The 25,948-nt window shown below is 37.3% G+C and overlaps 1 protein-coding gene across 1 annotated transcript in view; it reads left to right on the top strand.

Annotated features, from left to right (window-relative positions):
- Positions 1-6,843: 6,843 nt before the first annotated feature.
- LOC103808226 (beta-1,3-glucosyltransferase-like) overlaps positions 6,844-25,948 on the top strand; it is a gene marked incomplete at both ends in the record, with an annotated part of 30,983 nt that continues 11,878 nt past the window's right edge. The window contains 4 exons of the mRNA XM_009080998.1: positions 6,844-6,905; positions 9,116-9,155; positions 13,098-13,207; positions 25,565-25,641. Of these exons, the coding sequence (XP_009079246.1) occupies positions 6,844-6,905; positions 9,116-9,155; positions 13,098-13,207; positions 25,565-25,641 (289 nt within the window). The remainder of the gene's footprint in view (positions 6,906-9,115; positions 9,156-13,097; positions 13,208-25,564; positions 25,642-25,948) is intronic.

Below are 25,948 nucleotides of genomic sequence, written 5' to 3'. Positions count from 1 at the left end.
GCTGCTATGGCTTCTGGATCAAAATCGTGCAGGGGAAACCTGGTACTGATAACTCCCATTTTTAGCAAAGTAAAACTGTGATATTTTTGGGTCTTCTTTTGCAAAATACTTCTTCTTTCAGTGACGCAGTATGGGTTTTGGAGGAGCCCTAATCCTCTCCTGCTCTTCCTAAAGCCACATTTCATTCGTTCTGGGATGAGTGGTTTTGCTCCAGTGCTTCCACAAGGTACTGTAGTAGTTGCAACCTCAAACAGATTGTAATCACAGTCAGAGAACAGCAGCTTCAATTTTTCATGTGTGTGTACCTGTGCGTTTATTATATGTACATACATACATGCAGGTAGAAGACAGAGACGAAAAATCTTGTCTTCTTGCATAGTAGGTCTCAAGTAATGCTTGTGTGGAATTTGCTTTCCAGAAGCTTAATGCAGTATCATGGCTCTTTTAAATATCCATTTACATTAAAGTCCTTTCTTTCCTAAATAACCCAAGCTTTTGAGATGGCCGGGATAATAAGTTTGCAAAACAGTCAGCTTTGTTCTTGGAAAGCAAAAATAATTTGGATTGCATTTCACAGAAGCAAACTGCTTGTCTGTCATCAGTGAAATAATTCCATAAATTCCAGCTTGCAGGTGACAGCTTACAGAATGGGAAAATGTATTCAGATGATTTTGTATGGTCTAACTTCTCGACAGTCAGAGGGGATAATGATGATGCTTTTTTGTCTCTTGTTTTTCTTTGCTTGCCTTTTATAAAGATACTGGTGTACACAGCACTCTTTCAGATGTTTCAGTGATTCAGAGTGGTGATTTCAGCTGTCTTCTTCCTATATGTGCCCTTTGTGTAAAGCAATATAATCAGTAGCCTTTGTTTTATCAAAAGCTTCAGATGCTGTAAATTTGCTTTCATCAGCCCTTCCTCTTCGTCATTCCCCCTGCTCTTTCCCCATTTTGTGTTGATAAATCTGTAAGTCTCCATTCTTATCTGACTAGACCAGAATCATTGATGCCAATAGGGTAGCAACAATGAAGAAATACTTAAAAGCTTGCATAGAAACACATGAAACTAGTTTATTTTGCTTGCTAGTGCACACAGGCTGTCTCATCGAGGAAGATCTCATCTCTTTGACTGACAGCATTGGTGCAGGTTTTCTCTGGAATCATGTCGATCCATAGAATCTTATATTCTTTTAAAACTTGGAAGAGGAGGAAACCCAGCCAACCCTCAAGCAAAACAAAAATAGGCCTTTCATTAAATTGTTATTAGAAGAATAAGGACATTCGGTTTTAAGTGTTTTGTCTGCTGTTTACAGCATCATGACTGGCTGCCATTGTTTGAAGGGGTTATTATTAATTGTGGGTTTTGCTGTATGTAAGTCATAGAATCCTAACTTTTTTGTAGCTCATTTAAACTGACCTACAGCACAGTGAGGTGATGGGAATGGCTCTGGGGTCAGTCAGCATTAGAAGAATAAGGACATTCGGTTTTAAGTGTTTTGTCTGCTGTTTACAGCATCATGACTGGCTGCCATTGTTTGAAGGGGTTATTATTAATTGTGGGTTTTGCTGTATGTAAGTCATAGAATCCTAACTTTTTTGTAGCTCATTTAAACTGACCTACAGCACAGTGAGGTGATGGGAATGGCTCTGGGGTCAGTCAGCCTTATAGAATCAAACTGACCTACAGCCCAGTGAGGTGATGGGAATGGCTCTGGGGTCAGTCAGCCTTGAATCATAGAATCAACCTGGTTGGAAGAGACCTCAAGGATCAGCCCTACTGTTGTTACTAGACTATGGCACTAAGTGCCACATCCAGTCTCATCTTGAAAACCTGCAGGGATGGTGAATACACCACCTCCTGGGGCACCCCATTCCAATGCCTGATTACTCTCTCTGAATCAGACTGTTAAAAGAGGAAGGTAACAGATATGTTGCCTTTCTGCCTCAGATGGCTTAGTCTATGAAAGCAAAAGAGTTAACTCCTCCATTTTTAACATCCTTTGCACTTCAAGGACCTGAACTGGTAAATGTTCAGAAGTTGTTTACACTTGAAAGGGCAGTACTGAAGAAAGGATTGCTTCCACATTTAAAATGTGGTGGTTGAACATTATTTATATAGTATATTGTATTGAATACTACACTACTTACATCCATTTTTCCTAATAGTTTGTTGGCACATATTCCTGCAGGTCATCTGCTGAACAGTGAAAATTAAGCAAGTCTATTTACTCCTCAAAATTTTAATGGAAATAGTGGAACACTTGACAAAAAATAAATAGAAATTGAAGCTGCGCATATTACTTTCTCAGACTCCATTTCGAGGTTTTGCATAGACCCAAAAATGTTGCTTAGCTTTTTCAGTGGATTTTAGTCCTGCTCTCAAAAGATAGAAAGATAAGATTGATGGTAAGAAAGAGCTTAGAAGTCTTTCTAAAATTTCTTTCCTATTATCCTCAGTTCTTGGACATTTAGCAAAAGGAGGGGAAGACTAGCCGTTGACACGTTCAGCTTCTGTCTGCTTCTGCCAGACGACATGATGTAAATGCACAATGTGTGTTAACAATCTTCAGAGCACACAATGCATTAAATAATGAAGTGGCAAAAAATTATGGGTTGCATTTAAGATAGTGCCTTGCTGGTTTTTTTTTCTGCTTTCTTCTGCCTTAGGTAGCTTTATTTGTGAGAAATTGTACAGTTAATCACCCTAGCCTTTTGGTTGTTCTGGTGCCTACACGTCTTGAATTTACACAGCTAGTAAGTTTCTTCTTTCAGTATGTTTTCTCTGTGCTCTGTGGCAAGTCAGTGGTCCACTTACATTGTATCAGGAAACACAAAGGGACTAGAGGGAATTCTGAGTTTAGTAAAGCTACCCCTAACTTCAGAGATTGATGTGTGTTTTAGGGAGTTATCCTGAAAGAAATCTGTTGCAGTTGTCTGAATCAGTAGTGATGCTTAGGTGTGAAAAGTTCCTGTTTTGTTATAGTAGCATCTAATAGCTCCTAGGCATAGGTCATCCTTCTTTGTGCATCTGTACTTTGCACAAAGATATCCTTGCCATAGAGAGTTTGTGGTTTTTCCCTGTGTTGTACAACTGACCTGGTCATGAGCTGCATGTGTAGTTAGAATTTTTCCATCAGTGGTCCACTCCTAGGGACACCTGTTTCAGAAACCTCTTGGGAGTGAATTGCAGGTAGATAAATTACTCCTGGAGGTGTCCACTTGTGCTCAGGCACTGTATTTTCTACCTACCCTGTGGTCCCTTTGTTGATAAGTTGTAGGCCAGATAAATTTATGACATTCTTCTCCTGCCACCCTTTTCCCAGTAAATCCTTAGAAGAGGATATTTATTTCCAGGCTGGGAGATAAGGTTGCTTAGCCAGAACAGTCTTGGCCAGAGTTCCATTCTGAGACTGCTTTTTTTGTATCAAATTATGTGTGCATACCGGATTTACTAATAAAGTAGTAGAGTGTTGCTAAGATAAATTCATATAGTCCGTGTGAGTGAAAAGCTTGATTAGTGTTGGGTGAAGACTCTTGAGAGGGTTTTTTTGTGGTGTCTCCAGGGGTCTGTTAGTCTGTTTGGAGAATGGTACTTTAGTAGTTTAAAAACAGTCTGAACAGTTCTTGTCTTACTAAAATGTATTAGCTGAAAAAGTCTTCCTGATGTATTTAGTGTAAAATCTATCAAGTCATTTTACTGTGCTTATTTGTTGGAAAAGGAGAGGCTGCATTTTTGAAATCACAGGGAATAAGGATAATGGTATAGAAAGTCTTTAGCGTTCATTACAGGTATTGGTTTGGTGAATAAATGATATGTGTGAGTGATGAAGTTGCACTGTGTGTCAGGGCAGCTGCAACAAAGTAGTTTTTAGCCAGGTGTATTTGGTCTGCCACTGTCCTCAACAATAAAAACGGATTGATGTGGGACGTGGTCCTGGAGAATTTGTTGATTTTTCAAGGTTCATCTCCTATAAGCTCAAGAATGATTCATCCTGATGTGCTGTCAGGCAGGCAGAGATGGTTAGGAGGCCCACAAGCATGAACAAGGAGCTCCTGTCAAAACTCAGACATAAAAAGGAAGCGCACAAGAGATGGAAATGCTGTCAGGTCACCCCAAAAGTAATATGGAGACAGTGTCTGAGAGTGCAGGTATACCATTAGGAAAGCCAGGGCCCACCTAGAGTTGAATCTGGTGAGGGATTCAACTTGTGAAATCAAGAAAAAAAGTGCTTCTACAGGTGTATCAGCAAAAGGGAGGCTAGGAAAATGTGGGCTTGCTTCTCAGGGGGATGAGAGACTTTGCTAAAAGGAGGACATGGAAGTGGATGAGGAATTCAGAACCTTCTTTGCCTTGGTCTGTACTGTTAAGACCCATCTTCAGCAACGCCAGGCCCTTGAAACTCATGGGAGGGTCTGGAGCAAGGAAGAGTTACTGTCATTGGAAGGCTCTCCCATGGGCTCATGTGGTCTGATCAGTGTCAGGGTACACTCCAGGAGTTGATAATGGCTCCAGTACTGTTTAACCTCTTCATTAATGACTTGGACAGTGGGATAACATGCACCCTCAGCAAGTGTGCAGAGCATACGAAAGGACCATGAAGATTATTAAGAGATTGGAGCACCTGATGTATGAGGAGAGGCTGAAGGAGCTGTTTAGCTGAGATAGAGAAGGTTCAGGGAGGATCTTGCCAACATGTGTAAGTACCTGATGGGGAGCAGTAAAGATTCAGAACCAGACTCTGGTGCCTCACAGGACATGAGGGAGTTGACACAAATGGAATTACAGGAAATTCCATTTGAACATAATTCCATTTTTTTTAATTCTAAGAATGAACACTGGAAGATGATGCTCAGAGTTTATGGAGTCTCTATCCTAGGAAATAATGAAAACCTGACTAGACAAGGTCCTGAGGATCCAACTCTGAGGGGTTGAACTAGATGGCAGTTCAGGATTCTTTCTGGCCTCAACAATTCTGTGGCTCTGTAATACCAAGATGAAGTAGGCTGTTTAAATAATTCCCTGGAGAGCTTTATCTATGCTCTCAAAGACATAGTGTGAAACAGCTCTTTTTTTTTTTTCCTCCTCAGGTGATCTGATTATTGTTTGATTTGTTTCAAGGGTCATGTGCATTAATATTTCATAAAGCTTGGAAGCAGTGTGGCATGGGTCATTGAATGTACCGTGGTGAGAGAGGCATCTTGTCTTGTCAATCACAGTCTTTTCAGGTCTTGTGTTGTTCTTCAGCTGCATATTAAAAACTGAAAGTCATGAAAATTCCACTTGTATTCAGTTTTGTAAGTAAGCCATATTTATGAGGCAATACTTAAGGCTTATACTACATAATTAATACATCTACTGGTATAAGAGTGTTTTATGTTGATCTTGTAATTAGGATCATGTCGTGTAGAAGGTGTGGATCTAGTTTCTGTAGGGGAAGATATTTCTTACCTGAATCTGTAGCTATTCTTATGTTGGAAGAGGAGGAGGAAATTGTTCAGAACATACTGTCAGCAAGGGATATAATAGGCAGACTGAGGTATTCTCTGTGCTCTAGAAGTGTAAAACCATTTACTTGAGGACAACATTATGGGGGTACACTGTTAATTGTTCTGTTTCCTCCTTCTTGGCTGAGGACCATATTGAAATGTGGCTATGGGCAACGAATCTTCTGTGTTAGCATGGTTTCGGGGTGTCTGAATCTAGTGGTGTGGTTTGAGATTCAAGTTAACTGGGACCTGAGATGTCATTGTGAACCTCAGTTCCTAGACACTTGATGAAATTCTGTTTCTGGTTGAAAGAGCATAGGCATGTAAGTAGTCAGAGATGGAGCACCACAGACTTTGGACAATCTTGTGTTGCTTTCCTATATTCTAGGTTTGCATGTCAAAGGAATGACAGTTGCTAGCAATTCGCTTTGAAATCAGTTTCAAGCAATGAATAATTTAAACTTGCAGTGTGACAATCCACTTGAATCAGTTTTCCACCCGTTTTTAAGAAAGCCATCAATTTGACCATGATGGGGATTCATAGTATCTTGAATTCCTTCCAAATTATAACATTTTACTTTCATTTGCATGTCTTTAGTACATTTAAGAGAAAGATTTCTTATAAGGAATCTTAGCGAGGCTTTCTCATGTTAAATGAAACTACTTTCACAAATGAGCAAGCTGAGACAAATTGATTAAGTGACTATATCAACAAGAAAAAAAATGCCACCAGAGAATCCTTTTGATTTTTCTAGTACAAACTAGAAGTGTATGCATTGGGTGGTGTCACTATAAAAGGTTTAAGATAATGCTGTGTCTGTGCAAATTAGCTCTTTGGGGTCTCATACTTTACCAGGTTTGACTGTTGTTCAAAGATGGCATTCAAAGCCTATGATGCCCTTCTTCATGTTTGCCAGACATTTCTGTCAGCTGCTCTCACTTTCTGTGGTTCCAAGTGAAGCTTTGGTAATCCCAACGTGAACCTGAAGACAGAGTGGACTGCAGGTCTCCCACGTGAGAGCACATTATGGTGTTATCAAGTGAACTACTGGACTGAACAGATTAGATTTTTTTAAAAGTATGGGATTTCTTTGCCTTGAAGCCAAGATAAATTGGCTTCACATCAGAGTGATTTTTTTTTTTCAGTGATGGCATGGGAATTGTCAGGCAGCAAATGTATAAATACTGCAAGAACAGACTGTCTTGCGTTTGTAAAGATTATTACTAATATAGTATCATTTAATGTGAAAAGTCTACCTAAGTGTTTGTGTGGGTTTTGTTGGGTTTTTTCCACAGAACTTTGTCACTTGTGAAAGTGAACTTCTATAACATGAAAAAAATCTGCTTTTTCTTTCAGCTTTTGCTGTAAGTGTAGTTCCTGAAGGTGCAGAAGATGAGACTGAACTATTAGTACTGGAGGTAATAAATTTTAATTGCTAGAGCAAGAACATTTTACAGATATTATAAAATAAGCTAGAAGAGACCAGAACAGAAAGCCTAGTATCTGTGGCATTGAATATTTATTTATTATTGATACTAAATGTCATCTCTTTCTGTTTGGTATGGCATATAAGAGAGAAGTTGTTGGTGTCGTTGCTGTTGAGAAAAGTTTTTGAGTATATAACCCATGTTATTTCAAGGACAGGTTTTTCTTCTTGGTTTTGTTAAATATATAGTATGTTGAGAGGGAAATGGCTGCCTCTCTGCTAAATTAGCATTATTGCATATTAATACTCAAGTCATGGCTCAAGTAAAGCTTGCATATGAAATTTCAAATTAACAGATTAGAAGAGCTAATAGTCAGAGCTAGCCCTAGCTTTAAATAGCATGGTGGGTGTTAGGTGTGTCCATGCAAGTCCTTTAACAGACTTACATCTACAATTTTTTGATGTATAAATTTGTAACATGTGTGTCTGTATAAAAGAAATTAAAGGGAGGAAAATAAAATTAAAGTACTGGAATGGTTCGAGAGTTAGAATCTATAACTGGCATTTAGATCTAGTGACCTCGCATCAAATGCAATACAAGTATAGTCAGAGGTATGTATTTCTAAATAACTTCTGGTTTTGGTGATGATTACTCTACCTATAGTAATTTTCCTAAGTACAAAAGATCCCTTATTGCAAACTGCTGGTGTGCTGCAGTGTATCTGGGAGACTTAGTAATGGCATTCTGTTGTCATGACTTAGAAGTTGCTGTTTGTTGAATCCCATTACTGTCTCGAGCCAGCTGTTCAATGCTGTCATTCTTATGTAAGATATAATTTAGATTTTGAAAACCTTCCCTCAGATGAAGGCATCCTCCTAGAACTCTTCAGGCCAAAATATCTTTTTTTTCCCCCCCCTTCTTTAAGCAACATTAACAGGAAAGTAGCAGGCAATAATTGTTTGATTTGTGTTTTAATAAAGGTAATTGTAAAATATGTCTTGTGCTTCACACCGTGTACCACAAAACAGTTTTTTTGCTTGCACAGAAAATTAATCCTCCTATGTTGTTTCTGATATAGGTTAGCTTAGAATGTTTTGTGTAGTTGTGGAAATACCTTTAGTCTCATAGGAATTTTTTTAACCTTTATAACCCAGTCAGCAAAAAAGGGTCATAAGAATGGATGCAGTGCAGTCATTCTTGAAAAGGTTTTACAGAGGGCTACCAAGGAAGTTGGAGCTTATGTGTTTCAGTGTAAAAGTCAGACATATAGAGGAGAGATCATCAGATGCAAGTAGGCCTATAAGCATTACATAGATCTGTTATTAAAAAAGAAAAAGGGAGCGAGGGAAGTATTTATAAATAGAAATTGTCACAAGGGTAGAAAAACTACATAGGAGCTTATTGCTGAAGGAGTGCCTTGTATGGCATTTCTGTCTGAAAGTCTTAAAACACTTGAACCAAGATAAATCCTACATCATCCTTATGCAATTAGTAAAGATGATTTTGATTTTACATGTGGATAAACCAAAGCACTGAGGTGATGTTACCAGGGAGAAACTGTGCAGTAAATGAAAGCTCTGCTTTCCTTCCTACAGTTTTTGTAGGAAGTACAAAGCTCATTCTCCAGTCCTATCTCTTAAACACTTTTCCACGAGGTCTGTGTTAATTAGAAGCGATTGAACGTGCTCCTAAGATATTTTTCTGTATGTGTCTTGGTTTCCTGGTTAATGATGTAAATGCTGTGTTGTTGTTGCTGTTCCTCAGCACTCTTAAAATTCCCTTGCAAACCATTAGGATACTTGAGTAAATTCCAGTGGAGTCATTCATATTTATGTCCATATTCCAAACTCGTGTGCTCAGGAGATATATATTAAATAAAATTTTAAAAAAAGACATTGTTGCTATTAACTGAAAGAGCTCTGGAATAAATTCAGTCATGGAAAAGCATTCTCTATTCCTTTTCCCTTTTTATCCTCTTACTGTATTGTCTTAGTGTGCAAGCATGAAGCCTGTAGGATATCAGTTTCAGTTCTTGATGATGAAACACTTTTTTTGGCTTATTTTTCATGTTAGTTTATGGGTTAAAACCTCTATGTATACATTTAGAATTTGGTGAATGCTTTGACTGCCAGTGTATTTCTATAGAAATATTTGAGTTTTTGCATGTACCTTATATTGGTTTTTTCCCTCCTTTCTTTTAGAAGTCTGAAAAAAGTAGAACAACAAGTAAATTAAGCAGAGGTAAGTTCTGTATAGTCTGTGTTTGTTTTCACTTGTGGCTACCTTTTTAGTAAAATAAAACCAGTTAAGCTTTGAAGAGCTGTGTGAACAGTGCCTAAATGCCTAACAGCATTATTGGTTATTTGCTGATTCACAAATACTTTGTGTATTTTTTTCTTTGCTCATCTATTCTCATCAAACAGAAACTTCCCAATCTCATATTTGCAGTTCTTGTAGTTGAGTGTTTTTTTTTCTGAAAATGTGCACTTGCACTATGAAATTGATGCATTGCTTTATGTAGTACACTATATTTTAAAATAAAATGTTATGATACTTAGCAGCTGTTCTTGTAAAAATGTAGCTGGAGACTGAATTTTACCATTGTAAGCTCTCATGGTACTTGTAATAACTATGGTTATTATCAATTACTTGTAACAAATTATAAGAAGTTTGTAAAACTTAGAAATAAGTATTTAAGAAACATGTTAAACATGAGTAGGTAAAATAACAGTAAAATATTTTTTTCCTGCTGGACATATGCGATAAATAATGAGAATAAAAATTCTGCAGACTTCTGGCTTTCCTGATGACAAGTCTGATGTTCTTCTGGCAAAAAGTTAACAGACCTTGGATAAGGACTTGCAATCTCTGCTGTGTAGCCTTGGACTTCTCACTCTGCTAAACCCTGAGGACTTGGCTCTGCTTTTTCTAAAAGGAGTGAGCTTAACCATATCTCTGTTGTAGTAGCTCCTGAGCAGTTGTGTGTTTGTTCTGACACTAAAGCTGAATACCAGGAAGTTTTAGCATGCTTTTAGTGGTGTTATTAACACAACTCTGAATGGTGCTGAGAAGATACGAGTTTTGTTTCTTCGTTTGGCTTTTTTTGGAATTAGTTGCAAGCTCTGTCCTTAACACAGATAACCAGTTTTATGGAAAATGAAATTAAGTATCTTGACTCATTTATCTCCCGTTTTACCATTGAAAGGTCATCCTGTCTATAGCAACTTTATTAGTTTCCCTGTTCACCTGTCCTTATCTGGTGTCAAACAAAGTCCATTTCTTCTTTGTGTTCTTTCATCCCCTTCTGTGCAATCTCATAGCACAGCCAGGAGCTGGTTGCTGCTTTTATCACTCCCAGCAGAGCTGCTGAGTCTTATTTCATAAAACACCCAGGAAGGCATCCACAGGTTTTGGTTTTGCCTTTTTTTTTTTTTCTTTCTTTTTCTCTTTTGACAATGCTGCTTTCCTAAGTTTTAATATAATCTCATTACTTAGGAAAGTAATATTTAGCAATGTTGCAATGGTGCATTAGTGATGTAACCACCATTTGACATCTATTCTGTTTCAGTAGGCAGTCACTTAAAGGCAGACAAACAAAAGTATTTTACACAGCAGGTAGGAAAGTGTAGAAATTTGCTGCCACAGGAGGCTGTGGAAACAGACCATAGCAGCAGTTTCAAAAGGGGACAAGTCCATAAATGTGTGGTAAGAGAAATAGGCAGCAGTGCATCTTCTGGCATTTCCTAGTACAATTGTTAGCAATGCTGTTAGAGTGTAAGGAGCGCTGGGGAAAGTGAAGGTCTTGTGGTGTCCCTAAGTAGCTTTTCCTATTGCTGCCGTTAAAGACAATATACTGAACTAGAATGACCATTGGTCTGATGCAATACATAGTTTTTTTGTGTTCTCGTTGTCTTTTTTGTTTTTTTTTTTTCGCCCCCCTAGATGAGATTCTACCTCTCCTTAATAAAGTTTTGGGGTCTTTTTTAGGTCTCTTTTAACTCATTTCTGTAGGTAAAATCATGGAAGGGCTTGAAACAGGCCATATAGTTCTTGATGGTTCTCAGTTCCTCTGCTTTTTCTTTCTTCTCTTTTGAACTATTGTATACACATCAGTAGCTCTTTTGGATATTAATCTTTCAAAAGACTCCGTTCTTTGTCTTGCTTGGTTGACTTTTTCTCAACTTGAGAAACAGTTTAGGTGTTTAAAATTACACCTATTTTCTGTTGACATTTTAATACACTGACTATGTCTTTTTAAGTACTTTAAACTCCTTATAGCAGAAGAAACTACTTTCATTGGACTAAAGCAGTAACACCAAAGTAGGTGTTAGCTTCCTCCTAGAAAGTATTCCACTGTGGAATATCACAGTTGTTGTTAAATGTACCATAAATGAAACTGAGTGTAATTCAGATGCTTCCCTGTCTGTAAATATACTGATACTAAAACAGTAATTATATGAAGCAATGTAGTGTTTGCTTTTTATCTCTGAGGATATTTTCAGTGTTGTGCATGTAGATTTAGCCCTTTGACTCTCATTAGCATCAGTGAAGTGTGGTTTCATGCTAGATAGCAAATAGTTGCTCTTCAGAAGTTTTTAATAAGCACGGTTTTCTCAAGCCGTTCATTTGGTGGTTCAGAGCATGAACTTTTTTTAGGGAAACGTGAAATTAAAACTGGTGCCTAAACCAATGCTTACGCCATCTGCACAATATATCACCAGTTTCACAGTTTCAGAGTCTGTCTTGCTGAATAAGCTAATAAATTGGAGGAAAAGATTATCAAGGGAAAAGTAGAAAAACATTTAACTGCAGCTTTGAGCTGCTACAGGTCTAAATAAATAAATAACTGTTCAGAGGAACAAATGAATGTAATTGATCCTCAAGTCTTTGACATCACAGTCTTATCATCTAAGTGAAGATATCTGTGGTTAATTCACTTTTGTTTCTACTGTTTTTTCTTGTGTTCCTTTTTCATTTGCCCAGTTCTGCTCTTTTTCCTTCTTTCTTTCCTTCTTTGGATATTCATTCTCCACCTTTGTTCCACTGTTCTCCACTCATTCTACTGTATTTGCCAAGTCAGCACATAGGTTTTTTGGTGTGCACTTTGTTCCTTCTCCTCATTTTTTGGCATCCTATACAGATGCCATGGGACAATAATTTTTTCCTTTTGATGCTTGTCTTAAGCTGTTATATTCAGAGTTTTCTCATCTGTACCCTTTCTGCATAGTATCTGTAAAATTTGGCCTTTTCTGGCCAAAGGAACAGTAGGTGTGATATTGTTTGGTTCTCCTCATCTTACACATTGATTGATACTTAGTTATGATCTTGAGTGAGTTATATAATGTTGATCAAACTTGTTAAGAATTCTGGAGAGGGCATCTGTGTTCTTCCCCGTCATCATCAAATCCTTTGGTGTCCTCTGCTGTGTCCTCTGCTTCTAAATGGGATCATATCCACCTGCTTTTATTAGCTTTCCAAGTATTGAAGCATTATTCTACCTACTACTATCAAGAAAATTTGGCTACCTACTTCATCACCCACTTGTATTTTTTAATAAGCACTTTTAAAAAAAAATCCTTAAACATTTGCAAAGCTACTTCATTATTTTCTTCTCAATTTCATACAGTCTTCTCTCCTGATTAAAGTTCTTAACTACAATGCCTTTGAACACTGTGAAGACACATATGAGATGTTGATGCTGGCCTGTTAGATAGGAGTATTACCTCATTGTTCTCACGTGTGTGTCTCTCCATCACATGTTTGTTTCTTGGTAGGGTTTTAAACTATTTATTGGGGAAGCATCTTTTTTTTTCTGCTTCATGTTCATGCATTGCCTAGTCAGGGGAGATGGTGGTCTGTGACTAACACCTTTTAACTCTGTAATAAGGAGGGCTGGTATATTGGAGAAAAAGAAACTTCATGAATGTGGCTACTATAAACTGTAGGCATGTAAGATCTGCACACCTTCTAATCGTGTCATGCTTTTATAAATTAATCCTGGAAAGGACAGTTTTGGATTTTTTCTGTGTGTTAAATTTTACTATTTCATGAAACATTTGTGTAATTAAAGAAATAGCTTGTTGTGCAATCGATTCTCACACACACCTGGATTCTCAGTAGTTTTGGAGCAAAGCACTAAGTAACTTCTTTTGTCTTTAAATCTTCTTATTTTCTGGTTTACAGAATTAAAAGAAATTTTATTTATCATCCAGAGTCAAAGTAATTCTTTTCATTCCAAGAGAGCAGAAGATCTAAAAAGAAGTATTTTAAAACAGGCTGCAGATCTTGGAAAGGTATGTAGAGAAAATATAAAGTGCCCCTTTTTATGCTGCTAGTGCATTTTGCTAAAAATACTGGGGTTTGTTGTGCCTCTTTTCAAATCCATTTTATTTGTTTTTTTAACTGTCTTCTGTGCGCTTATAAGGGAACTATTTCAGTGGGTATTTACTGATTGCTGTGATTTATCACCAAACACTTTTAATTTCTACTATCCTCCCTTTTGTAACACTGTTGTTTGGATGGATGTTGATGCAAAAGTGATAAGACACTTTGAAGAATACAGTTTTCCAATATGACTATAGTGTGTTTAAAAAGTAAGAAAAAAGTGCATTCTTTGTGAAATGAAAAACAGTAATTTAAGTATTAGAATAATTGTACGTGCTTATTTTGTTAGAGGTGACGAAGGTACTGTAATGTAGATTTTGTCAGAATTTCATTGGACAATTGTGCCATGGTGGCAGTAGAGCAGAAGTGTGTGGGGATATTGAAATCTGAGCACAGGATTCCCCACTCTTCCACACCTCTCTTGTGCATGTCCCTCCATGATGCAGGACCTTCCCTAACTGTTACTTGTGCCTCTGCCGCCCCACTGCAGGCTGAGCACTCTGCCTCTCACCTGCTGGTGGGTCATGCTGACCTGGGACCTGCATGTTGTACGTCTGGTTTTCACTGAACACTCTAATATGAAATTTTACTTGCCTAGGGAGGAGGGGTTTTGAAGAAACTTACATTGAAAGTTCAGTGTGCATAAACAATGCTTTATTTTCTCTGTCTTTAATAAAATTAAGAAAAATTTAAGAGTGGCATACATCCCCTGGTGTGAATTAACTTGCTGTGAGGTTATTTGACCTATTTTTCATTTCAAAATTCTTTGTTGTAAAGGGAAAAGAAGTCTGATTTAATTATCTTATGTATCTTAGTCTTGGAGAGCCTAAATCAGATTGCTGTACGTTTTAGGCTTCATTTATCCAAGCTCATCAAACCTGTTGTAATTAAATCCATTCTAAATGCAATTTTTAATCCCTTAATGAAATCAGTCATGTGAACAGCCTTTGTTCTGCAGTGTTCTGCTCTTTCAGAGTCTTCTTCGGAATTGAGACAAGTGTTCAGATACAATGTGTGCTGAGAGGATTATGGCATCAGTTGTTAAAAGCAAGGATTTTAGTTGAGCTCTGTAATTGATGTTGCAGAATAGGAGTAATGACAAGATTAGTAAATGGAAGCACAAATAGTTTCAGTGAGGCAGGAATATAGGCATGTTTTATGGGAGAGGTAAAATCTTTGCAATCAGAGTTGTACCTGAAACTGACCTGGCTTTTAAAACACTTTGTGTTTGTATGTCAGTGCTGAAATGGTGATGCTTTTCCAATATTAACAGGTACCTGTTAAACAGCAGTCATGGTGTCTTAAGAGAAGCAGTGATGGAAATTTATCACACCAAAATCTCATTTCTAAAATCTGGGAAAAGGGGCAAGCCATCAGCGTCTAGGAAAAAAATGAGCATAGCCAACAGGTGCTTGATATGTCTTGATTGTTTTGGTCAACTTGCAGTGCCACTGTGAGGCATGGCCCAACAATACTAATTATAGAGAAGGGACAAAAGATCTCTGAAATTATGCGTATCAACATTTGAAGTTCACTTTTTCATTACAAAAAAACTACATACGAAATTTTTAGTTTCAGGCAAAGAAAGTTAAATCCTTCTATTTTCAAGGACAACTGCTGTATAGAAATAAAGGACTGAATCATCAGGTTTGCTTGCCTGTCGTCACGGGACCAAGCAATAAATGTTCAGTCTGTGAGGTTTCATTACTTATTTTCTGCTGTTCTGAAATGAGATGTGGAATCTAACTGCTAGATTTGTGCTATTTAATTAAACTATAATATATGCCTTGCTTCAAATGGATTAAGTCACTGATGATCATATTTACTTAACATTAATCTTTACAAGTGATTTGTCCATTAATTTTCTTTCGCTGCGTACTCAAACCTTTTTTTTTTTTCATGTGGAACTGGTCTGTAATTCCAGTCACCAATAGATGTCAGTATTTTGTTCATGCTTAAAAGCATATTCCATTGGGATTTATTGAATATTAACCAAAACTCGTAAGTTAGAACATAGCAATGACAAAAATTCCTTACAAGTTTTTACCAGTTTTCTTAATTTTATGAGATTCTTGAGCATTTAGCTCTAGACCTTCCTAAGAAACACCAGGCAAGAATAAGGAAGCTGTCAGGGTATAAAAAATGGTATTATTTGGGACTGTGCACTTTCTAGCTTCTTAAAAAACTGAAAACCAGGATTATTTTTTGGCTATTACATTTAAAATGAGAAAACAGGTAAAATACAGTTTTGAAAGATGATACATTTTGTCTGAAATACTGCTTTTGATGCAGTTAGTGCTGTTTAATTGCCTGTGATTGTGACACTGTTTAGAAGATAAAGGCCTGCGTATTTCTGTATGAAAATCCCCCACTTTGCTTTTGTTTTGACTGACTTGTGTTTGTAACATCATCCAGAACTTTAATATGTACACTTGTTTTCCAAATCTGTCCATAAAGCTTCTCTTACATTGTGTTGGCAGACCTTGCAGTATAAAACTCTTAAGAAGTGTGTGCATTTAAGTGGTCAAGTGTATGAAGTTCCTATTTCCCCATTTTTATGCATGTTAACACCTGTGTTTGGTTTATGTTGTGTTACTCTTTCTTCTTCCATACATTGTCTGATACCAGCATGTTCTTGGTCGTTTTCTTTCCTGTTGAGTCCAAGTTTGTCTTCATAATGCTTCATTTCTTTTAGGATTCGCATTTTAAAATGCAGCTGCTCATTCTGTGGCCGCAATATTCAGGTGCTCAAGTTATGAAATGCTTCTGAACACTCTGTTGTGTTGAACAGTTAGGTGCCTTCAAAAGAAAACCTTTTGAAAGTGTTCCAGAAAAGTGTACAAAACTACTGTTTAGTGTTGAAAATATATTTCTGAGTTATCTTTGATCTCTTCAAGGCCATCTTGCAGGGCTTTACAAATTTGACTGACTTTTGTTTATCTTTGCTTTCCTCTGTCTGTTCTCTTGGCTTTTTGTTTGTTTGATCTCTGACTTTCTGATATGCCCTTGCTTCTTGTTCTGCAAAGGTACCAGCATCCTTTTGACAATTGCTGGGCTTTATTATCAGCAAAATTGATGTCTACCTCATTAACTATTGAAGCTGTAAAAGCTGCCTACACCATAGTGCTGGAAGGTGAACAGGATTGTTTTCCCGTAATAGGTATTCAGCAGATTTGAAGGAATTCATACAAGTCTGATAATTCTGCACTAATGAGATCTTTAAAATGTTTTAGTAGTGATAAATGGGCTCCTCTCCCTGCCTCATCATATACTGTTTTTATATAGCTACTTTTCCCAGTCAAATATGTGGTAACTGCCTGGGCTTTTTTTTATGCAGGAAATAGGACCTGTCATCTCACAGAAATGGCTTGTCATGTCAGGGCAAAATATATATACAAGAAATTTGGAAGTTTAAAGTGCCTTAGGCCAAGTGCCTCCCTCAGCTTCTTTTGCAGCAATCTCTGCTTGCTTAATAGGCTTTGTACAAAACCATTTTCCTATGGTGTATCTTTATTAGTAGAGAATAAGAGTTTGCTAGAAAGCTTCCTCTTCCACTGCAGCTGCTCTCTGCTGTATTAAAATTGCTCAGTCATCTTTGAATAGAATGCTGTATTCACTGCTCTCAAGTATACATGAGACTAGAATTACTAAATCAGAAGATTTAAACCCTCAAAATCAGTACCCATTGACAGGTGTTTTTTTTTCTTGTAAGTACTTCTGAGCATCTATACTAGTACTTGAAATAATACTTACTGAATTTCTTGCCTTGTGGAAGTTTCTTTGTGCTCTGCTGCTCCATCCCTTCTTAATTAGAAATCATACTCCAGATTTCCTTGGTAAGAGACTTGGGGGGCGGGGGGAAAGGACCTGCTGCCCCATGTGTGATACTGAGGTACGTAGGGAGATGACTGCTTCAAACTCACTGTCAGTGGAAGATACTTCAGGCTTATTTGTCTGTGAGTATGAAAATCTACTAATACTATCTTGCTGATAGAAAAGGAATTAACTGAACCCCATAAATAGATTAATTTCATTATTTGAATCATAGAATCATTAGGGCTGGAAAAGACTTGCGATATCAAGTCCAACCTTCGACCAAGTACCATCAGGCCCTCCAAACCATATCATGCAGAGCCATGTCTGCTTGTTTTTTGAACACTTCCAGGGATGGTAACTCTGCGACTTCCTGGGAAAGCCTGTTGCAATGCTTAACCACTCTTTCAATGAAGAAAGTTTGTCTAGTATCCAGCCAGAAATGTTTTTATGCATTAGTTCTGATTGAGAAAGATTTTACTTTTAAGTAAGTAAAAGCTCACTTTACACACTAATATTATGAGCCACAGTACTAAAATCCTATCTTAAATGCATTCTAAACAATCTTAGTCAAATCAGTTGGCAACATAATTATTGTGGCTCACCGTTAATGCTTTCATGAATAGCAGCTGTGTACTGTATACCATTTGTCTGTCTTCTGTATGATTTACATGTATTTAGAGTTCTTGTAAACTGTGAGCTGTGAAGATAGTATTCCTCACTGCTTTTTATTCACACAAGTGAAAAGAAAACAAATGGCACTCTACTGCAATATATTGTTGTCATTCTAGGCTACTGTCTCACTAGATGCATCTGTGGTAGCACATTATAATAAGCACTCAAAGCTTTTTCCAGTTTTTTTGCCACATTTTTTTGGTCTTGTTATAAAATAAGATTTCATTTGTGATGTTGGTAATCACTAACTCTGAAAAGAACAGATGTGGGATATCTAAGGGGAAGATGGGGAACTCCAGGAGAGGAAAAATAAATGCAGACTAAATTGGTGAGAACTTTGATAATTATAAAGTCTCTTTCTCCAGACCTACACTTCTTATTTAGCAAGTCCAAAGCCTTAGTTTCCAAAATTCAGACTGCTGCTCAGACTAAATATTATACTGGTTTAAAATGTGAAAAATTATATTATTTATTATTTTATTAATTCTCAGTTAACTGTAAGTATAGCAGATGTGCCATACTGCTTCTATGGATGTTTTCTACACTAGCAAGTAGTGTGGTGCAGTAGGAGCAAGCCTGTAGAGCAGTGCAGTTGTTGCTGAGGAGTTAGCACTTGTGTTATGTAACATTCCAAAGGGTTTTACTTTGGACTAGTTCTGAGTTGGTTCTATGAACTGGAGGTCCATTAGCAGTTGCAGGACATCCTTTGGTTTAGTTTCATCCCAAAGCAATACAACTTGTACATTCTGATGCAAGATAATGTGGGGATGAGGAAAAAAATGCACGAAAGTGGACTAACCTGGCTGAACACATGAAGTCTTAGGAGGCAGTAGGAGCTGCTTTTGGTTTAGGCTTCAGTCTTGCTGATAGGTTTGAACTTTATTTAGTAATTAAGTCTTTTTTACTATGTATTAAGATTTATAATGATGATAATCAATTTGAAATGTGTCAATATTTCAGAATGTTGTTCACATCTCAGTAATTAGAAGAATGAAATTAGTTAGTTTTTTACGTTGTTCAGTTTGAAAGGTCAGGAGTTGACAATTCAATCAGCCAGCACTAATCAAAGACTCCAGACTTGATTCTGATCTTTGAAATGTGTAGCCCAGTGTAGATTAAAACAGATTAAATTAGAAATATTCTACATTTTTGACTATTTGGGGGAAGAGGCCACATTATTAATTTGATGAGCATATTTTTTGGGCTGGGGGGAATACATATTTATTTTCAGTTTAGTAATTTCTGGAGTTCTCTGATGTCCTGGTAATCTGAATTATGATCTATTCAGATTTTCATCTCCAAGGCGGGAGACAGTTGTGTTGATGCCAACGCATTTTTTGCTCCGGATAATGGAAAGCATTTATAAATTTTTGTATGACAGTTTGCTGCAAGACTCTTGTTTGTACCATTAGTTGAGGAAAATCTTGTGGCGTCACATCAACATAATGCAAATCAAATTAACTGATTATTGCTAAGCACAGGTGAGTTACTTTTGGATCACAAAAACCTTACTGGGCCTTCTGATTTTCCAATTGTGGGAACTCTAGGCAGCATGTTAGGAATAGGCAGCGTTGTAATATGCTTACTGAAATTTACTCCCATGGTTGTTGAGGAACAACCGAGTAAGATAAAAAAGCAGTATCTGCTAGCATCTTTCTTACATGAAAATCCTCCATCAGTGATGATCATAGGTTTTTGTGACAGAAACATATTGTCATAGAAAGCTTTCTTTTTGGTAATGAAATAAGTTATTACATAAGGATTAATATTCCAGCTAACTCTCTAGCAAGTCCCATCAGATACAAGTCCTTATTGTAGCTGTTTTCCCAGGCAATGAGTTGGTGGCTCCAGCGTGCAAGCACTCAAGAATCAGTGCTTTGGTTATGCATTTAGATATGTTTCCTGGCAGCTAAACTGTGTTTTGAGGATTTCCATATAATGTATGTAGAGAAAAAGGAATAAAATTACTTTGTTAAAACTCTTTTTGCCTCTAATCTGAAGTTACAGTCAGGAACACTTCAGCTGACTTTAAATTGCAGTTATTACTTCCATACAATTAGGTAAATGCGTCTGTCTTTAATATGAGATCATTTGATGACAGACTTGCACACAGTACTTGCTCTTGATTTATGAAAGCAGGTACCACTATGGCCTAGCTCTGAACTCTTTGAAATGACACATAATATATTATGAAAACTCAGTTCTTTTTTAAAATGATAGCCAGGAATCTGAGAGCAGAACAGAAGTAGAGATTCTCTCTAATGCAAAATAGTAGATCATTACTTTGGGCTTCCTGAGGAGCAAAATATTATTGGATATTATGCTTTATTAGCAACATGGGTTTCTTTCTTGTGGTTTGTTTTTAAACCTTACTGTAGCCTTTCAGTACTCAAGGGGAGTTTATAAGAAAGATGGGAACAGACTTTAGTAGGGCCTGTAGCAATAAGAAAAAGGGTAATGGCTTTAAGCTAAAAGAGGGTAGATTCAGACTAGACATAAGGAATAAATTTTTTACTGTGAGGTTGGTGAACCACTGGCAGTTTGCCCAGAGAGGTGGTGGATGTCTGATCCCTGGAAACATTCAGGGTCAGATTGGATGAGGCTCTGAGCAACCTGGTCTAGTTGAAAATGTCCCTGCTTATTGCAGGGGGTTGGACTAAATGTGCTTTAAAAGTCTTTTCCAACCCAAAGTATTCTGTGGATATAGCTTAAAGGGAGAAATAGGGTATGGATTAAAAAGGGCAGGACAACTTTGGAGAAGCTCCCAAATAACTGACTTCTTAAACACGCAAAGTTCTTTGGTTACAGTCATATTGTAAAATAGTACTTTAAGTCATCTGTTGGTTTTATTTGAATGGATATATCGAAATATTTTGTCCAGGATTCTTGGACACGATGCTCTGATAAAATTGATACTTATATCTTTAAAACATGAAAAATATTTGAAATGTGTATTGTAATTTTCAATATTTAAGCAAAATGTTAGAGCATAGAGAAGATGTAGTATACAGTGTAGTATTTGAAGTTGGCAGTTCCTGGTAAATTGTCTGACCCACTGGGTTTAGAGGTAGGAGATTCGCTTTTACTTGCTGTAATTTTAAGAATCCTTCAGTATGTCTACAGAATTGGCATGTTTGGGAGAATAAAGCTGTAGGGAGACTTCAGTATGTATTCCACAGCTCTACTTTGTCAAAGTAGTCATAGCAGATGACTGTAAGAGCTTGGCTTGTTTAACCTCTCAAGGGAAGGCTGAGAAGAGGATAGGGAGGCTAGCTCTGAATTTGTGTTAGGATTGATTACTGAAAAGAAGAGAAGAGTAGGGAAAATGTTAAGTGGCTGCAGAGCGTGTAGAGACTAGGAAAACATTTGCAGTTCTGGAACTGTGCAATTCCAACATCAGTGTTCAGGGTTTAAGGTTCCTCTCTCCTGCTTCACAGCTCTGGGATTCAAGAGGCAGTTTAATACAGTTACAAAGCACAGGGATCTATATGCCAGACACCTGCAGGTACCAGCATATCGCACTTATTATAAGCAGATTCCTATACTTTCCTATACTGTATTTTTCTACGATGTATAACAAGAGTGCTAATTGCTCTGATCGAGTGACTTAGTAATATAAGAATGAACATATTACTGTCGTTTTTTGCGTTTCAGTGCAGTTCTGTGTCTGTTTATATGTGTTTCTCACAATATCATGTCACATAGGATGTATAGTTAATAGTGCTGAGCAAGATTTAGTTTGAATTATGTTCTAGTAAAGCATGTTACCATGAAACAATGCACTTAGGGCAAGATTTGGTTTTGCTTAAATGAAATGCAGTGTACTGTATTGTGTAGGAAAACAGAGCAAGCATAGGTCTGTCAGTGGGTCGTAGAGGATGTGACAGCTATGGCTCTGGAAATCCCATTTTAGCTGGGGATGATCTCTGCCATCTTGTGTGCATACAGAGGCCCATTTTGGTCTTTTAGTGTATGAAACCTTAGCAGTTTTCTTTGGTTTTACATTGTACTATTTTATTCTCTATAAATTGTGCTTTTCTGATAGGGTTTGGTAGATTAAAATGGAATTGCAGTCAGTGTATCTGTTTCAGGTTAGCAATTCTCTTAATTCTTAAAAATTCTTTTATTCTGAATTACCTTTTTCTTCATTGGATATGCTGTTCCCCTAAGGTTTTTCATGTTCATGAAGAGGGCTTTCAGAGTTTAGATTCAAGAACAGAATTTGATTTCAGTTCTGTTGATTTGCTGCAAAATTGAGTGTGTCACTAGCATCTTCATACTTCAGCCTGCTTAAATAACACTATTATTTTAAAGGTACAAATGAGGCTCTGTCATTGTCTTTTGAATTGATTTGCAGATATGGATCTGACCCCTTTATTCACATTTAGTTTTTTGTTTGTGGAGACTTTGCAATTGTAATCTGTGTCAGGTATTCCAGACTTCACTGTGCTGACACAGTAGGTGATATTTGGAGTAAAAATGTCTTATAGTATATTTCAGACCGCAAGCTATTGTATTTTTTGGTTTTGCCCTTTAAAGTCAGCTCAGTTGTGGAAGTGGGGAGGGTCTTCAAAAGTCATTAGATTATTTTATTTCGATTATTAGATATTTTACTTGTGCCATATGTGAAATGTTAACATGTGTGAAAGCACATGTGCTCTGTAACTGTGGAAACAATAGTTGTAAGATAAAATGACCAGTGAATGCAGTACAGTCTATGGATACGTTTGTAGGAGAGTTTTTAGGGATACAAGGACACAGTGTATAAGATACATATCACTTCCTTGACTGTCTAGCCATCCCCTGGTGAGCTCATGCTCTTTCACTCCTCAGTACTCTTTGCCTTTTTTTCCTGGCCTTGCACTGAAGGCAGAATACATAAAATGAATAGGTCAGCCCAGTTCCACTAGGTTCAGAGTGAAAATGCATAAAATCAGAAAGGAAAAGCAATAGAGGTCCTGTGTTTTTGAAAAAGGCTGTTTTACCTGTACAGTGTGCTTTAAGCATCTCCTTATTAAATCAGAATTGATGCACTGTTATAGGTGAGTGGAAGGAAATGAACACATAGAACATGTATTTTCACGTTTTAGAGGAAGTTGGGTAGGGAAAAAGACAAGGCTTATGAGAATGTCAAAGAGAAAATATAGTTTGTGAAAGTATCAGATAAGCTCAAGAGTGCTTTTTCTTTGTCATCATTCCTTTGATTTGCACAAAGGAAATAGTTGGGGTTTTTTTTTGTTAAAGAGGAGTTACCTGAGTATATGGTACAGCTACTTAGATTATGTAATTTACTTCACACATTTTGCGAGGGCAAATGCTGTTTGTGTCTAAAATTAATCCAACTTCAGCTTTTAGTGTGATGTAGACACTGAATATATTATTACATTTTTTATTTATCTGGATCCTATTGTACATGAAATATATGGCTGCCTACCAATGCTAGCATAAGTGCAGTGTTTGTATGCTCATAAAAACAAATGTTCTTGTATAGACAGAGATCTGCCCTTTTATCTTCCTAACTGCAATCCCATAAGCAAGCCTAGTTACATGGTTTTACCATGAAGTGGATACATTTTGATGAAATACCAGATGTTGAGCACACTGTGACCAAGACCTGCCACTTCCACAAAAAAACCTCTGGACTTCTTTGTTTTTGCAATAAACTGAAAGTAAGCAGAAACATATATGATATATTGGCTTGAACAGGAATCATAAGTCAGAAATGCTGGTATTTGAGATGCAGGTGAATATCCTGTTCCAAATTACAATTGTGGCACTGTTTCTTTTCAATTTGGGTCATTCCAGATAGCATAAATATTTTTAAAAACAGTACATCATTAGTTTTGTATAAGGTTAATGCACTTCTGAGACAGTTATTATTTAGAGTGGTAGAGATGTTTTCTTTAGTGAATGAAATTTGGAGACTTTATATATTTCTAGGTGCTGTGCTTAGCTGCCCTTAAAAAGGATTTAGAGTAAATTTGACAGAGTCAGCAAATAGTGTGAACTTTATTTTAGAGCTCTTCTTAGAAAATAAATTATTTTTGTGTTTACATGTGAATTTTTATATAAATGAGATTGTTCACAGAAAGCATCAAACAATAGCATCTGATAGAGGCATAGTGTAAGTGGAAAGGAATTAGGCCCTTAAGAGATCAGGATTGTTTGTCTTAGGAGCTGCTGAATCTGCTAGGCTGACAGAGGCAAGAGGCTGCTGCAGCTCTGTGTCCCCAGGTCCAGCACATGCTCCAGTTAGGCACATGTGCACACACACATAGAAATGTACAGACACACTTGTGGTCAACCATGTAGATCAGTGCAGAAACCACAGCGCGCTCTCAAGCACAATCTGCAACAGTGGCCTGACCTTGTTTCACACCTCTGGTCAGGATGAAAGCCTGCTTGTAGAATATGTATAGATAAATATACATATACACAGTATTGATGCCTTCAATAGCTGGTCTTTGACACTCAGCCTATGCAATCGCAGGACTTGCATCCTCGGTCTCCACAGTTGCCAGCGTGTGAGGCTTGCTGTGTGACTTGCAGCTCTGTTCCTGTTGCTGGTGCTTAGCCCTGCTCCTGTGCACTGACATGCACACAGTATGGATCCTCCCAGTAGCTTTAGATGTTCAGCATATCCAGTAGTTGACTCCTGGCCTCCCTGTTGCCTCACATGCAAATGGATGTTTCTGGTACCTGGTACAGACTTCTAACCCTACTAGTAGGTGGCTCTTGCAGCCCAGAGGCTCTGCTGGAGCTGGGACTTCCCATCTCCTGCAGTAACCAACTGTCAGGCCCCTTGGTCTCGTCAGCATCTGACTTGGACTTATGACTGCTCTGATTACCTCAGGGGTGACCTTATCGCCCTCTACAACTCCCTGAAAGGAGGCTGTAGTCAGGTGGGGGTTGGTCTCTTCTCCCAGGCAACCAGCAGTAGGACAAGAGGGCACAGACTCAAGCTCTGCCAGGGGAGGTTTAGGTTGAATATTAGGAAGAGATTTTTTTACTGAGAGAGTAGTCAGGCGTTGCAATGGGCTGCCCAGGGAGGTGGTGGATTCACCATCCCTGGAGGTTTTCAAGACAAGACTGGATGTGGCACTTAATGCCATGGTCTAGTAACCATGGTAGGGTTGGACTCGATGATCTTTGAGGTCTCTTCCAACCTGGTTGATTCTATGATCAAAGAGGTTTGAGTAACAGAAGAGCAAAGAAATATATGAAAATGATTTTCCTTTGTAGGAAGCTTTGATCTTTCAGGGAGAAAAAAATTGCAAACTCTTCATGGATTTTTGTGGAAAATCCATGGGGGTTTTGTCATGATGTTAGTATGGCAGGTCAAAGCTCAACTTGGCAAAGTAATGAGTGTTAGAACTCTTACATAAGCTGTATGTAATGTAATTGTCTGATGGAAGGCTTTGTAGAATACCCTACTTTATTTAAAAGTATTTCTTTACAGTATGGGGTTTTATGGTATGGTCAAGAAATTACTATTGCACTGATTACATGGGGCCTATACAAAAATTCGACTTGAAGTCTGTCAGCTTAATATCTAATAGACAATTAAGTAATTATGAGCTGGAAGAAGCACTTTTCCCCAAATTCCAGGTCACCTTGTTTCATACCATCCTAAGTCATGTGTTCTGCAGGGCTATTTGCCAGTCAAAACTGAAAACCAAGTAGTCATTCCAGAGTAGTTTGTTTTTAAGATTAATTGGTATTTAATAACAAGTACATAAAATTCAAGTTTAATGGGAATATTTTTATTTTTCTTAAAGGAATTGCCTACGGTTCTGCTTATTCATCAGATGGACAGGCATGAAGGTGCATGGACAATATTGCCATTAATGAAAGAGTAAGTGTAATGAATGCCAGTTATTTTCAGAATTTTTTGTGACCAAGTACATATATATATAGACATATGCGTTATTCAGACGCAAAGGTTTTTGAATGAGAGGTGTAACCTTATAATTTCACTTTCATTTTTTTGTTGTTTTCCAAGGCAATTTTCTGTTAACCTTCATTAAATCAGATAAAGCTATTTTAAATAAAGAAACAATGATAGAATATAATTGAACCAACTATCTTCTTCAAATTTTTGTGCATTTAAAAATTATTAGACAAGTAAACTAGACAAAAGAGCATTTTTAAATGTGTATTTT

This window comes from Acanthisitta chloris, unplaced genomic scaffold, assembly GCF_000695815.1.
Source record: "Acanthisitta chloris isolate BGI_N310 unplaced genomic scaffold, ASM69581v1 scaffold13070, whole genome shotgun sequence".
NCBI lineage: Eukaryota > Metazoa > Chordata > Aves > Passeriformes > Acanthisittidae > Acanthisitta > Acanthisitta chloris.
Note: the sequence above shows the minus strand (reverse complement) of the source record. Positions and strands in the feature narration are given on the sequence as shown.